This window comes from Pelodiscus sinensis, chromosome 12, assembly GCF_049634645.1.
Source record: "Pelodiscus sinensis isolate JC-2024 chromosome 12, ASM4963464v1, whole genome shotgun sequence".
NCBI lineage: Eukaryota > Metazoa > Chordata > Testudines > Trionychidae > Pelodiscus > Pelodiscus sinensis.
The window spans coordinates 47868467-47883586 of NC_134722.1; the positions used below are offsets into that span (position 1 = coordinate 47868467).

The 15120-nt window shown below is 58.2% G+C and overlaps 1 protein-coding gene across 3 annotated transcripts in view; it reads left to right on the forward strand.

Moving 5' to 3' along the window:
• The window catches only part of CFDP1 (craniofacial development protein 1), a 192089-nt gene that overhangs the window by 132970 nt on the left and 43999 nt on the right, over positions 1 to 15120 (forward strand). For all 3 annotated transcript variants that reach the window (XM_075940598.1, XM_075940596.1, XM_075940599.1), the window contains one exon: positions 13246 to 13353. In XM_075940598.1, the coding sequence (XP_075796713.1) occupies positions 13246 to 13353 (108 nt within the window). The remainder of the gene's footprint in view (positions 1 to 13245; positions 13354 to 15120) is intronic.

The window sequence follows — 15120 nt, forward strand, 5'->3', positions numbered from 1 at the left end:
CTGAAGTCAAAGCCGCTTTCATCCGCACAGACAGTGGCAGGTGCAGCTCTGAGCCGCTCCTCTCCTGGCCAGCATGCGAGTAGGGAGCTTGCCCAGCTGAGCGGGCAGAGGGCTTGGCTGGCACCGAAGCCTGGCGCAGCTGGAGGCTCTCAGCAGCTGGTGGCTGCGCGGAAGTGGGGAGCGCGGTTTCTTCTCCGAGGACGTGTTTGAACAATCTGATCGGAAGCCTGAGGAGACGGGGCAGGCGTGCAGCAGGGCTCGCTGGCTCATCGGTTGGGGGAAGAAGGGGGCAGCTGCAGCCTTCCTTAGAAGCCCCTGAGCTGCTTGCTGGCACCCCCTGCAGGAATGGCCACGGTACCGTCGAGGGCAGGGTCAGCCGGAGGGTCCAGACCCATGTTGTCACGTGGCAGCTCCTGTCCCACGGGTAGGCTGGCTCGCCTCTCTGCCCCTGGCATCGCACCCTTCAAGCTCCCAGTGCTACTCAAGATTGGCCAGGGCAACAGGGGTCCAGGGAGGTCAGGCCACATGTGAGCGATCCCATTCCCCGACTCGGGCAGTCAAGGGGGCGGGGCCAAACCTGATTGGTCCCGCAGACCCTGAGGTCAGGATACCTGGAGTGGAGAGCCAAGCCCAGCCAGCCCCAAAGCACAGGACTTGTGGGGCTGCCACAGTCAGACAGGATCCAGCCATGCCCCAAGGGAGGCAGCATCCGACCAAAACCACCCTGCAGACTACCCACTGCGTTGCCACAGGCCATGAACATTTACAGCTGAGGTTGCTCTCTCCAGAGGAGCTGGCCTGTTACTTCAACAGGTGCTTTTGGTGGCTGATGGGGCAGGTTCTTTTCCCTCGTGGCAGGAAAACCAGCCATGTGGAGTCTGCAGCTCCATGCTGTTCCTTTGTCTGCAAATGTCAGCGGGAGGCCCAGGCTACAGAAAGCCCCCTGCCGTGTTGGAGACCTGTTTGGACAGGAGGCTTTGCAATTGCGAAAGGAAAAGAATCCGGAGTGTTCCTACAGCGCTGTCCAGCTTCAGGGAGGGTGGTTAGCCCCCTGTTCTCCGGACGTGGAAACGGAGGCAGAGAGCCAGCGAGTCGTGTGGCTCAGTGTCACCAGCAAGCTGGCATCTGCGCCCAAATAGCCGTTCTTTCCCCTAACCCCTGAGATCCCTTGCTGCCCGACCACAGGCTGGATGTAGGCAGTTCTCTGCGCTGGCTCCCAGGACAGGTCTGGGCTAGCGCCTCTCGTGAGGCTAATGGGACTTCTATTAAAGGTAGGAATGCGGGGTGGGGGAGAAGAGGGCTCAGACAGAGGCAGTTGTCTCTTAAAAGCTTTGCATTTCCGCATTTAAAAAACTGCCTAAGAGCCCTGATCTGTGACCAGAAAGATCTGGGAACTTGCTTGCTGAGCTTGGCGTTGTCACTGGTGGCAGGTGAAACCCTGAACCCTGAACGCGGGGCAGGAAGTAAAAGGGAAGCAGATTTCCTGTCTGTCAACGTCTTTGTCGCTGTCAGTGGTGCACATGGATTTAGTTCCTGCTGGGCTCGCTTGCGGCCTGGCTGCTTGTTCGGCCTGCCTTCAGGAGCCGGAACGGAGCTCCTCGCGTTCCATTATCTGGACTGGGACCCGGGGCAGGAGAGGGTTCCTTGGCTGGGTGAAGGAGGGCCAGTTTGGCCATGGCTTGGGAGAGGGAAAGCACAGACCGGGAGATGGCTGGGCGGAAGCTCTGCAGTGTGTTGGGGTTGCCTGTTGGGGTAAAAGCACACCCTGAGCCTGATGCTTGTGTGGAGGCTTGAAGCCGCTGCTGGGAATTGCCTGCAGCATTAAGCCCAATTACCGAGGTGGGGAACTAGAAGCAGGCAGGTCAGCCAACCATGGGACTACCGCATAATCCCCTTGACCGCTGAAGGTGATTCCGGCCTGGTGCCTGCTAAGCCCAGGATGTGTTGCTGGCTAGAGCTTCAGCCTTGCTCAAGGCTGCCAGCTTGTCACCCCCGTCCTGAAGGAGCTAAGCCCCGCTGTCGCCGGGTAGATTTATCCCCCTCGACGGGACATCTGACCTGAGCAGCCGCAGCCCTGGCAGGCTGACGCGGGGCACGACAGTTGCTCAGAGCTGCTCTGACGTTTCTTGCTTTTGCACCAGTTCCGATTTGACCTTGCCTTTCCCCTGGGCTTGCCAGCTCGAATCCGTTCCTCCTGCGCAGAGGCGAGCCATTCATCGGCTCCCAGCTGCTCTCGCCCTGCTCCCGGCCCCTCCCCAGCAGGGAGCAGCTGCAGAAGTGGAGCTGGCTTGTGAGTGCCCTTAGTGTGCTGCCAAGAGAAGGATCTTTCCTGCTCCCTGCGGGGTTCGGTACTTGCCCCGCTGTGCAGTATACCACATCCCTGCGTGGCTCTGCCTCCACCCCAGTGACGGCAGCTTCGCCCCTGCTCTGCCCACAGCAACCGGGCAGCGCGACAGCTTCTCTGCTTCCCTAGCTAGGTCGCTGTGTGCTGAGCGGGCGGCTGCCCCGCTGGGTCGCTGTGTGCCGAGCGGGCGGCTGCCCCGCTGGGTCGCTGTGTGCCGAGCGGGCGGCTGCCCCGCTAGCTCGCTGCGTGCCGGGCGGGCGGGCGGCCGCCCCGCTGGGTCGCTGCGTGCCGGGCGAGCGGGCGGCTGCCCCGCTAGGTCGCTGCGTGCCGAGCGGGCGGGCGGCCGGCCCGCTGGGTCGCTGCGTGCCGAGCGGGCGGGCGGCCGGCCCGCTGGGTCGCTGCGTGCCGAGCGGGCGGGCGGCCGGCCCGCTGGGTCGCTGCGTGCCGAGCGGGCGGCTGCCCCGCCGCAGCCCAGAGGATGGATTCTGCTTCTGGGTTTCCTTAGCCGGCCGTGTGCGTAGAGCGGCGGAGCAGCCCGTATCGCTACATGCTGCCGTGATGGGCATTTTCCCTTCCTTTGCTGGAGCCTTTCCTTGCCATAGCGAGAGGCTCTGGTAGTGAGTAGCGACACTGCTACCGGTAGCAGTGTAGGCACGAGAGGTGCTGCCTGGCTTGCAGGGAGCTCTGGGGTGTGGGTACGACGCGCGCAAGCTGCGTCTCAGCGACACTTCATCTAGACCCAGGCTGGCCAGCTCTCTCTGCACTGCCGCAGGCGGGCCCTCGTCTTGCTTTGCCCGCAGGAGGGCGTGCTCCCCCCCCCCCAACTCCAGCACGTCTCAGCAGGAACTGGGAAATGGCACGCAGGACCTGACACACAACCACTGGTTCTAAAGCAGGCGACTTCCCGCAGCCACTCGGTATTGAGAGTGTTTCCTTCACTCCCAGCTGTCCAGCGTCGTCCTGCCCGCCAAGGCCCTGTCACCACTACCGGGGGTGGATGCTGCAGCAATCCGTCTACCGGGCTCAACCTGCTACATCGACTGCCCCAGGCACTCCCGTCTGTGACGGCCCCTCCATGCTTTATGCAAATTGCCTCATGAATGTAAATATGCATATGAATGCACAGCTGGCATGGAGTAGCCCACGTGGGCGGGAGAAGATGGGTCTGGCCCCTGTCCATTTGAATCCCAGATCCTCTCACCTGGCCACGGGGATGTGGAAGAGCCTGTTCCTTGTTTGTGTTGCCTAGGGGTGCACCATTCCTCACCGAGCCCGAAGGATCCACCCACTTGGGTACTCGGGCTGTTTGGGAGCCGTGGCCTCCATCCCTCCCACAGAGGAAAGCTGGCTCCCCAGGAAGTGCCATCCGCGCTGTTCAGTGACACACCACTTCCTCCCATGGCCCTGCACAGAGCTCCTTCCCTACTGCACTCCCAGGCATTTGGCCTAGACCGAGAGAGCCTGGACACCTTTTTGGAGCCACGATTCCTGATGGAAAAACAAGCCCCCCTGGGAATAAAGCTAATCCCAAGTAGGTCCCGGGGTGCCTGGCCCTGTTCTGGTTTTACTCTCTCAACCTAAGCAAGGACGACCTGCTGTGCTGCAGCTGAGCCCGAAGCCGCTGACCCCACCGTTACGAGTGGGCGGGGGAGCCGTTCTGCGCTGTGTGGCTGTGCAGGGTCACAGCGCTCAGCAGTCAGAGGGTGCCTCCGCCGTGCGCCCTCTGCGTTGGCTTTTGCCCGTCGCAGAAGCAGCAATTGATTGTGGATGCCACTAAGTGAAAGGGGGATCCCTCTGAGGAGACGCATGAAGCTTTCAGAAGGGTCTCATGGGCAGGTTTCACTGACCTTTCTGAAAGGCCAGGGAATATAGACAAATACGGGGATTTCCCGGGGGGGAGGGGCTGGGTCTGATTTTAGCTAACCGTTATTGGCCAAAGCTGACCTCATTAAGTGCAGGCTTCCGTTTTGTCCCTACCCATAATGCACGGGGCTCCTCGACATGTCTTTGAGTAGATCCGCCTGGGCGACTGCGCTATCCATCCCCATAGCTGGCACCGAACCCGAGGAAGGAAACCGAGAGCTCTCCTGTGTGAGAGGGAACCCCAGGGCATCTGTGGATGTGTCGGTGGGATCTTTCCAGCTGGCGTTGGGTATTTGAGGGCTCCCACCACCGTGACTCTGCTGGGAACTTGATGGCAGATTCTGCTCCTCATCTCTCCTTACTTGGTTGCTTCCTGGGGCGGGGGGGGGGGGTGTTTATTTGCTGCTGGTGTCTTGCTTTCAGTCAGCACTGCAATACTGGGGATTGGGGGAGGCTTTGGAAAGCGTGGCAGAGGACGACTCCTGCCATGGCTATGGAGGTATTTCTCCCAGACTCAAGACCTCAGCCACACAGCAGCTAAAGCCCAAGATGAATAGTCAGGAAAGCCGAGTCCCTCCCCTTCACTGCCGCTGTTTGTGTCACTGGGACGAGCCTTCTACTGTCTGGACCAGATCGGGGAGTGGTCGAGGATCCTGGCCCAAGGACAGTGGCTAATGCCGGAGGTTTGCGAGGAAAGCAAAAGAACTTTGCAGCGGGCGGTGCTGGTAGAACTTCAGCTCTTCTGTCGTTTCCCCTACGTTGCGACTTGCCTTCCGGGGCAGCTGTGCAGCATGATGCTGGCAAAGCCGATGCAAACTGTTCTTGTGCCCTCACTCTCACAGGAGGAGAGGACCATGGCTTCCAAGTTTAGCTGATGGCGGTTTGTGCCTCAGGCCGAAAGGGGCAGGCTTGGATAAGAGACGTGGGCTGCAGGTGGAGGAAGGGTTTGGGATTTTAATAGGCATTTTCTCTGATGGTATCAGGTGATTGCATGGCCACTGGGTCTCAGCATGCCTGCAAAGAAGCATGCCTGGTGTCGCGGGACCTCAAAGCTTAGGGGATCGAGCGAGCTGTCCATGTTTCTGAGCCGCTCTCTTGCTACCCGGTTACACCCAGAGGGACCGAGAGCCTCTCGTACGTTTTCATTCCAGAGGCCTCCGGGCCGAGCCTCGTCGTAACTTCTCTGCTGTGTGTGCTCTCCAAGCCACTTCCTTGTTCCTGACCGCTACGGGCTTAGACAGGCGCGTCAGAAGAGATGCTGAGCAAGCCAGCTCTGCGGCCGGGGGCTCAGGATCCCCCAGGACAAAGAACAGCTCAGGCTGTTTTAGGAACTGCCAGACGTTGAGCCCTGCAGGACGTTGAGTTTACCACAAGGCACTGGGGGAAGAGGCGCTGGACTCGCTGCTCTGCGCTACGCCATTCACCTCACAGAGGAAATCCGGGCCAGTCTGCTGTCCCTTGGGTGATGTTTTCTCTCTGGCTAGAACATGTAGCATCTGCCACCAGCACAGTCGCCATTTTTAGCAGTTATAACACGTTCTTCTGGGCCCAGGGAGCCCTTCCGCCGGGCGTTTCCCATAAGGAAGGTAAATCTCCCATACAGGAGACTGGCCATGTGGCTCAGGCTGGGAGTTTGAAGCTACCTCCTTGCAACCCCCTGCAACAAGCTCAGAGCACCATAGTGCATTGGCTTCGGAAGGAAACCTGCAAGCGCTGACTGCATCCACCCAGCCTGGCTAAGGAGCCAGCCAAACACTGGGGCGTGGCTGCAGGCATGTGCTACGAGCTCTTTCAGGGAGCGTACCTGGGAGGCGTGGGATGCAACATAGACTGAGTGTCCGAGGACTCTTGCTGGCTGTGAGGATGAGGAACGATCTCCTTATGGGAGTTGGTGGAAGCCCTGGAACTAGCATGGCCCAAGCTCTCGGAGATGTGCAGAGGAGAACAGTCCTGCCCTGGCTGGGGGAGAGCTCGCTGCCAAAGGCGACCACCTGCGTCCTTCCCAGATCAAATTCCAAACTCCAACACCTTTAGAAACCAGCCAGCTGGGCGGCTGCTTTCCCGAATTGTCAGCTGCTCCCCTTGTACTTGGCTGTGACCACGCGTGCCTGGCCCAGAGCTGAAGAAGAGCTCTGGGCAAGCTCAAAAGCTCACGTCTCATTCAGAGGTTGGTCCAGTACAAGAGATTTCCTCTTGACCTTGTTAAGCCCTGGAATAGGTTTCCAAGGGAGGGGTGGAATCTCCATCCCTAGAGGGGTTTCAGTCCCGGCTTGACAGCCTGGCTGGGCTGATTGAGTTGGGGTTGGTCTCAATACGCCATTCGCCTTCTTGGCTACAAGGGCCCCCGTTGGCTCCATCTCCAGCTTCTCATCCACTGTAACCCCCAGGTGCTTTTCTGCAGAGCTGCTGCTGAGCCAGTCAGTCCCCAGCCTGTAGCCGTGCCTGGGAGTCTTGTCTCAAGGGCAGGACTCAGGTTTCTTTTGGCCCAATCTTCCAGCGTGTCTGGATCCCTCTGGACCCTGTCCCTGCCCTCCAGCGTATCTACCTCCCCCCTAGCTTAGTGTCACCCGCAGACTTGCCGAGGGTGCGACCCATCCCCTCAGCCAGGGCATTAATAAAGATGTTGAACAAAACTGGCCCTAGAACTGACCCTTGGGGCGCTCTGCTAGATACCGACCGCCATCCTGACATCGACCCTCTGATCGCTGCCCACTGGGCCCGACAAACTAGCCAGCTTTCAGGCCACCCTCCAGTCCGTTTATTCAAGTCAGACTGCCTTCACTTGCTGGCAAACAGCATCCAAAGCTTCTTTCCCACACTTCCCTGGAAAAGACAGGTTCAGCCACAGTCCACACAGCTGACCCGGAAAGAGTCTTGGAGCATCTCTGAGCCCTAGGATACACCCCCAGTGCGCGTGATGGGGGAGAGCAGCAGCAGTGAGGACGCGGCTCCATGGGGAGGGCTCAGAAGGGCGGCTGCTTGCACCCAGGCCAGGCCAAGCTGGGCTAGCTGCACCGTGAAGATACCCTGCACGGGAGCAGCCCTAGGGCCTTGTCCACACAGCTGTGCGCTGGCTGAAAGTTCCCCACTAACACGGCTACCCCTGCAACTTTATAGCACTGCAGTTGGAGCAGTGAAGATGCCCCAGTGTGGGCGCAGTAGAACAAGTCCATTTCTGCATCCATGCTGGGCGATGTGCCCGTCTAGCTATGCCGTGCCAAGTCTCTGCATGGGCCGGACCTAAACCAGTGCGATTTGAGGAACACGTTAAGAAATCGTTGCCCGAATACTGGCTTTGGGTTTGGGAGTGCAGTGTGGGGTGGAAGGGTCGCTTTTGAGGCTCTTGGTATAAAGAGGAGGTGCTAGGTTAAGGGAAGTGTATTCGTATCGTCTGTCCACAGTGAATTTGTGTGAGGCAGTGTGGGCTAGTGGATAGGGACTCCATAGTCCTGGGCTTTCTTCCAAGCTGTGCGCTTCACCTGTCGTATGACTCTGGGCGAATCGCAATCCTTTTCTTTGCCTTAATTTCCCCGTATGTAACGTGGCCTCCTTGTGAAGTGCTTTGAGATCTATGAATTTGAAAATGAGTCCATCTAAAGCTGCATGAAAAGAGCTACTCGCGAGATAGGAGGGGCCCTTACGCTTCTTCAGGGCCTGTAGGCAGACCCTTGCTAGCGACTGGGAGACACGGGAACTGCTGAGCTTTGCAGCTGGACGACTCTAAGCAAGGCTGCCGCACCGCAAAGTGACCTTGAGGCGCTTGCCAGAGTGGCTGATGTCAGTGCCCCGTATCCCCTCGCTCTCGCGTGCTGCTTGTGCGGGTTAGACACAGCTAGCGAGATTGCTAGTAACGTACTTGGGATGCAAAGCCTTTGGGGAGGGCACGTTCTTTCTCTGGCGCCTGATACCCTGGGATTGTGCTCTGTGGGTGGGGTTCCCAGGCACTGAGAAATTCGAAATAGGGTTTTTCAGAAGTAGATCTTCTGCTTTTCAAAAGAGGTCACTCTCCAATTAAAAGATGGGGAAACTGAGGCATAGAGCAGGGATGTGACTGGCACAAGGCTCCCAGCGGAAAAGACAGGCCCCCCTGAGTCCAGTTCATTGCTCTATCCACTAGGCAACACTGCCTTGCTTTGCTTTTGATATGCTAGTGCCGTACAGATAGCAAGTCTGCGGAGAGTCATTGCAGCGCCCTCCTAACTCCTTGTAGAGAAATGAGGCGAGGCGGCAGACTCCTGTGTGCACATGACAGGGTGCGTGCGTGGGCGCGATATGTCGGCACTTGTTTCAGTGCTGACAATACATTTATTTTTGTGTTTGTTCCTGGAAAAGCAAGTGTGAGTAGGGTCCTGGTAAACAGTCAGGTGGAGAGTTCCTCATCAAGTACTTAGTGCCAAAGGTCTTGTCATTTTCTTTAGTAACGACTGTGATTTCTTCCTGCTAGATAAGCAGCTCCCAGGTCTGCCAGTGCGGAAAGGGGAGAGCTGTGGGTAGCTGCAGGGGGAGGTATTGTCTCTGGGAATAATGGAGCGCAGGGTTCCTTTCCCCGGCTGGGGAGCTGAGGATGGGTAAAAGGTACATGCTCAGAGCCAGTTTCCTTTGTCTGTCACGTTGCAGCGATGCAAAGTCACTGCCGGCGCTGGCCCAGCCGGGTCTTGCTGCCGACTCGCTCTGGTGTCACTTGGAGGTGGTATAGCACTCTTGGGCGGACTGCTCTTTGCGGGTTCGTTTGAGTTCGCTCTCTGCCACGTGGCTCTGCCCCCAGCTGCGCGGCGCAGGAGCGACGGGCTCTGTGCCGCCTCTGCAGCTCGGCACTGCCATGGCTGGTGGTTGTTTTTTAAACACGGTCAGAGAAGCTGTTGGCAGACCAAAGGGAGGGGTAAATAATTGCACACAAAGCGCTTTGTTGGGTATCTAGCCGCTGCTGCCGGAGCTCCAAGCCGAGGTGTGAAGCAAGCCTGTTCCCTCCGCGCGCGCCCTGCCTTGAGGCTGGAGGACCTAGCCACAGCTGTCTGGCTTTGGCACTAGGTGGGGTGGGCTGTGGAAACTCAGCTAACGTGACTGTGCTCACTGGACACCCCTGTTTCTGCTCGCAAGGACCTGTGACTCTTACCGCTGAAGGCCGGTCTCTGTTGGTCACATGGCACAGGCACACACCTAGTCAGGTGGGAATCTCAAACTTCTTCATGTCCTTTGGCCGCTTTCTTTCCTACTCTTGGGGCTCTGGTGTCAAGTGGCGAGGGAGCCAGGCTGCCCGGGGCTGTGAGGGTAAATGCCACCTGAGGCACAGAGCTCCAGCAATGCCGAATATTCTGAGCTGTTGTATGTCCCTGAAGGCAGCGCCGGTAGAAAAGGAGCTACTCTCAGCCACCGTGCGCTCCCGTGGATCGTTGCTACTATTAAGTACCCTGACCTAGGGTTCAGTTGCCCCCGTCACAGACTGCCTTGGTGACCTTGGGCAAGTCACTTAATCCCCAGGTGCCTCCATGGGTCATAAATTAAATTACATTAGTGCATAGTGCGGTAGTAGCATTGCCCTGCTCACAGGTGTGGATGAGGACACATCCAATAAAGACTGGGAGGTGCTCAGAGCGCAGTGCCAGGAGTCAGTCAGGAGCCGCGTCTCGTGCTAGGCGCTGTACAAACGTAAGAGATGCTGGCTCTGCTCCAAAGAGCTTTATGGGCCATTATTCTCGCTAGGAGCATCCAGGCTGAATAGCGGCAGGCTCCCAGTTGCAATCTCTCTCCGGTAACCCTTGTTTTATTCCCAGATTGCTGCTCCCTCTTTGCCCTACCCCGGCCAAAGCTACCAAGTTCCAGAAATGTGCCAGAGTTGCACAGCTTGTTTGGCTCCCCCGGCAGACTGGAGGGCAGGGAGCCGAGCCCCGGAGTTCTGTGTCATGTCTATTGCACTCCTGTGTACTTTGGCCGGTGGTGCTCACCGTCTCCGGGCTTTGGGGACAAGCCTCAGCACTGGCTGAAAGCGGGGCGGGAGGGGCGACAACAGCCAGGAGAAGGGTGTCCGGGCATTGTCCTCTCTGCGCAAACTGCACACGAGCAGATTCTGCTGCACAGCCGGGAGGAGGGTCGAGCAGCTGCCTCGAGCCGGGGCGTTTAAAAATAGACGCTGCGACGGTATTAATTGGAGCCTGTTGTCTGCTGCTCATGGGCTCCTCGGGGAGTCCCAGCTAATTGCCACGTAAAGGCGATGAGTTTATTCTGTCTAATGAAATTAACGAAAAGTACAATAACCGTTGGTATATAAATACGGCACGACGAGGGCTGTGCGTGGGCAGTGCGTTCTGGATTTCCTAACTCGTAATGCTGCGCTAGCAAGGCTGCTGTTCTTGGATTCATCCCCTCCCCCCAACAGTCTGATCCGCGAATACTTCCAAACAAACCATCCTGGTTTGGAGAGACTTCGGTCTGCCTGTTGGGAAGGTGGGAGCAAAGCTGAAATGAAGTGAATCTCGCCTGCCTGCGCTGAATGAGCAGGGCCAGGATGCTCATTCCTTCCCCTCCGTACTGGGGCTGCCAGGGGGGAGATGAACATGTTTTTTCTTCATCCCCTCCCCGTCTCGCTTCTTGCGGGCCTTGGGGTGCTGCCGTCCCTGAGTGCTGGCAGCGCGGTGAGAATTCCCCATCTGTTCCCTTCTCGATGCCTCAAGTCAGCACGTCCGACGCATTTCCCTCCCCGGCGGCCTTGGAAACACCACCAAGCCTGTGAGAATGCAGCTGGACTCTCCTCTAATAAACGGTCCAACTCTGGCCTGTGAGCCCTGTGCAGTGTCACTGCCTCCCTTTGCTGGGCGTCGGTGGGACCAGGATGAAGACCACAGTGGCTCCTGCTGAAAGGGGATCAGTCAAGCTAGAGGGAGGGACTAGTGGAGTTCCTCGGGGATCCGTCTTAATTAAGTTTCATTAACAACCTTGGTGCGAAAAAGGTCCCAGCGCTAGTACGACCTGGGGTTATGCACAGCTGGAAGCGGTGTGGGTATAGAGGAGGGCCGGGCTGGCTCCCAAGAGCCGCAGATCCTGGAATAGCGGAGAGGCGATGACCTGGAATAGTGCCCGGGCATACGCTAGGAACTGGGTACTATCACTTGGCCGTGGCGGATGGGGTCAAAGACCTCAGTGTGCTGGTTGATCGGGGCCAATACGACACAAGAACCAATAGCTGTGACGTAGGACCGGCCGTTAACGATTTCAGGCGTGCACTCAGAGGGAAGTGTCGAGCCATCGTGGAGGGCGCAGCTCTAGAACAGCCTCCCCTGGGGCAGCGGGGACAAAACCCGAGCTTGTTTTCAGCTGCAGCTTGCTGAGTAGATGGAGAGGTGGCAGGAGGAGATGGGTGACTGCCATGGCAGGCAGGCTGCAGCTCCTAATAGCAAGTAGCCACGAGGGCGGAGTCGCTCCGGAACGCACGTCCCAGGGTCTGGCTGCTGGCTCTGCTGACGCGCTCAGGGTCTAACTGATCACCGTTTTTGGGGCTGGGAAGGAATTTTCCTCCGAGTCGGATGGACAGGGAGTGTGGGGATGGGAGTTTCACCTTCCTGTGCAGCATGGGTCACTTGCTGGTTGAAACTAGAGCAAACAGTAGCTTTTCTGTATCTCCAAGTATTGAAATCAGGGTTTGAGGCCTTCAGGAACTGGGGGTGTGGTACAGGAGTGGGCAGGTGAGTTCTGGTCGTGCCATATGCAGGAGGCCAGACCAGATGGTCACGATGGCCTCTCCTGGCCTTCAAGCCTGAGTCTGTAGCCAACAATTGCTTCCTGTCCCAGCTCCAGCTTGCTCCTCACAACTGCATTGGCTCAGCCAAGGTACGAGGAGCAGTCAGCCCTGGCTCTGGGCTTTCCAGGGAGCAGGCCTTTGGAAGCCATTTCTCACAGTCGCTGTGTGAGGTGAGCCAGCATTTGCTGACCTGAACATGCGCCTGCCCAGCCAGCAGGGACCGACCGAGGGGTGAATGGAGGCGAGGCCTGGTGAGGCTGAGGCTGTCTAGAGGCACTGGGCGTGGCTGTGTGGGGGCACGCTGGCCGCCCTCGGGTGCTTTTAGGCTGCAGGCGCTGAACTGCAGCCAGGCTGGGAGAGGCCTTAGGTTTCGTTTAGGGGGGGGGTGAGGCTTTTCATTTGATGAAACAGGGTAACCTCGTTATGAGCGGCTGAGCACCTGAATCACACATCGCTGGGGACTCTGACAAAGCAGGAAACACAGAACACTAGAGCTGGCAGGGCCCTCGAGAGGCATTGCGTCGTCCCCTGCCCTCGCGGCAGGACTAAGCACCGTCTGGATCATCCCTGGCAGGTGTCTGTCTAACCTGCCCTTCACTCTCTCCAGGGATGGAGACTCCACAGCCCCCCTAGGCCACTTATTCCAGGGTTTAACGACCCCGACAGGCAGGATGTTTTCCTAATGTCCAACTTAACCCTCCCTCGCTGCAGTTTCAGCCCAGTGAGAGTGGCTTTTGGAGATTTTTCTTCCTGAGACTTGTACTTAATTCCCCATGGCAGGTGCAGCGCTGACTCTTCTACCAGTTCAAGAGTTTGTATCCTCTAGCTCAGAAACAAAAATAGCAGCTGGGAAATTGCTCTCAGCATGAAGTTGGAGCATGAGCCCTGCAGACATGCTTCCTGCCCTAGGATCACTCGCCGGGATGGCAGATGCTGCCTGCCCGTTGTTCATTGGGGGTGCAGGTGGGAGAGCTGCTGTCAAAGGCGCCCATTTCAAAAAGAGCAGACTCCCCTGTGGTCCATGTGGGGTATTCGGTCGCTTCTGGCGAGGCGGGCCTGTTGGAACACACCAACATGTCTGTTCACTCGTAAGGCCCCAGGACGGCGTTGGCTCTAGTTGCATTGTGGCAGGGATCTCCGCCGGCTGAGTCCGCCTGCAGTGGTTTCCGGAAAGGGAGTTAGCGCAGGGCACGCGGCCCAGTGGCACTTGGCATGAAGGCATTTCCCGTGCTCCCCTGCTGGGCTTGCGATTCCCACTGTGCGTGAGTCTTTCTGTGACACGTGGCTGTCTCTCTCCCCGCCGCAGGGTGACAAAAGAAGTGGACGCTGCCTCCAAAGAAGCCAAATCCTTTCTGAAGCAGCAAGAGAAGGAGACCCAGCCAGTGACTCCTGCTTCCCTTCCGACAGTCTCTGGGTGAGTGCACGGGCTGTGCGCCCGGGGGGTGCCTGGGATTGTGGGGAGGAGGGAGTGCCACGTGATGAGTAAGGCCAGAGCTTGGCATTGATCTCAGTGGGAGCAGGACTGGAGGCGTGATTCGGAGAGGTGCTGAGCACGCGTCGTTCTGGTACGTCCCCTCGGCCCAACGCATGTGGCCCCCTCCCCTGGCTGAGGTAGAATGTTGCTCCGGGTGTTGGTGCTGCTCAGGCTTGAGTAGCAAATCCTGGGGTGACCCCAGTCTCGTTGAAGGTCGGGAGGGGCTGTCAGATGCACCCTGTGGCTCTGTGACACTCGTTCTATCACAGGGCATGCCTCGCTGCCGCAGCGCCTCCTGCTGGTCCCCTGGGGAATTAGCTCCGTCCTCAGCAGGATGCCCCCTTCTGGCCAGTGTCTCACCCGTTGTTGCTCTGGACCCGCGATGCTCCCAGAACCACAATGTCCTGGTCAGGATGCTGCTGTCTGGCAGTGCCCCCACACTGGTCCCTCCCGGGTGGGTTTTGGCAGCCCCCAGCCTCGTGCTTGTCACTGTGGCCAACTGCAGAAGGGGACCCGGAAATGCCCACCACTCTGAGTGCCAGCCCAGGGTTCTCTGGCAGCAGCCTTGTCCTGCTCTCCTGTACTCCCCTTCACTGCCTTCTCTTCCCTGGGCCACTTCCTCTGTGATCCTTGCACCCTCCTGGCCCTGGTAGTCTCTCTGCCTAGTTCCACTTGGGAACCATTCCTGTACCCTCTCTGGTCAGGACCCAACTGCCTTCTGCTCTGCTGAGCTGCTCCTTATATATGCAGGGCTGCCCCAGCAAGCAGCCGTCTGATTGGCTTCTTAAAAACCTCTCTGATTGGTCAATTCTGTGCATGCTCCATCTAGCCTTCTTTAACCCCTTCTGGCCTGAGAGGGGCAGAGGCCCCACTATAGTCCTTACCCATGACTTGCAAATCTCAGGGCAACCTTCTTACCTAGCCAGGGCACAAACGAGGTGCCGCCACGTTCTAGTGTGTGTTTTTAGGCCTGCACCATCTCTGCATTTGACGAGACCTAAAATGGGGTTGATGGGCATGTGGATCGAACGAGAGCCACTAAATGGTTACTCCAGCTTCTGAAGGCGAGGTTGGAAGGATGCGGTGGGAGTTAGTGCGGACGTTAACGGGTACCGCATGGGGTTTTCAGCATCTGCGGCCGGGCTGGCCCTCGGCAGCGATCTGTCTGGGCATTGTCTCGCCTGTTAGCTAAACTGGGGAAATGTGAACACACGGCAGTGAGGCTCCCTGGGTCTGCCCGCTCCTTAGAGGCATGAAAGCGTCAGTAATCTAAGACCGAGGCTGGGCGGAGCCTGCATGTTGCGTAAGGCAGGCACAGCAGGGATACCTCCGTAGCGAGGAGTCTGGGGACACCTTAGAGACCAATGGACTTCTTGGGGCATCGGCTTTCGTGGGTAAAACCCACTTCGTCAGTTGCATGGGAGGAGGGGGGCTGTTGTGTGTGACATGACAACAGCAGAAAGAGGGGGCTTGTGCCAGTGAGGCTAATGAAATCGGGGTGGAAGTGTCTCATTCCCAGCAGTTGATTGGGACATGGCTATCCAGCGAGAGGGAGTGGCCTTTGTAACCAGGCTTATCCACACACACGCCCGTGGCTGGAACGGGAGCTGCTGTCCGGAGGTACCAGGCTCACGTGGGCCCTGTTTGTCCGCTGCTAACATAAGCACTGCACCAGGGGGCCTGGATTTGTGCCGCCTGTAGCACCTC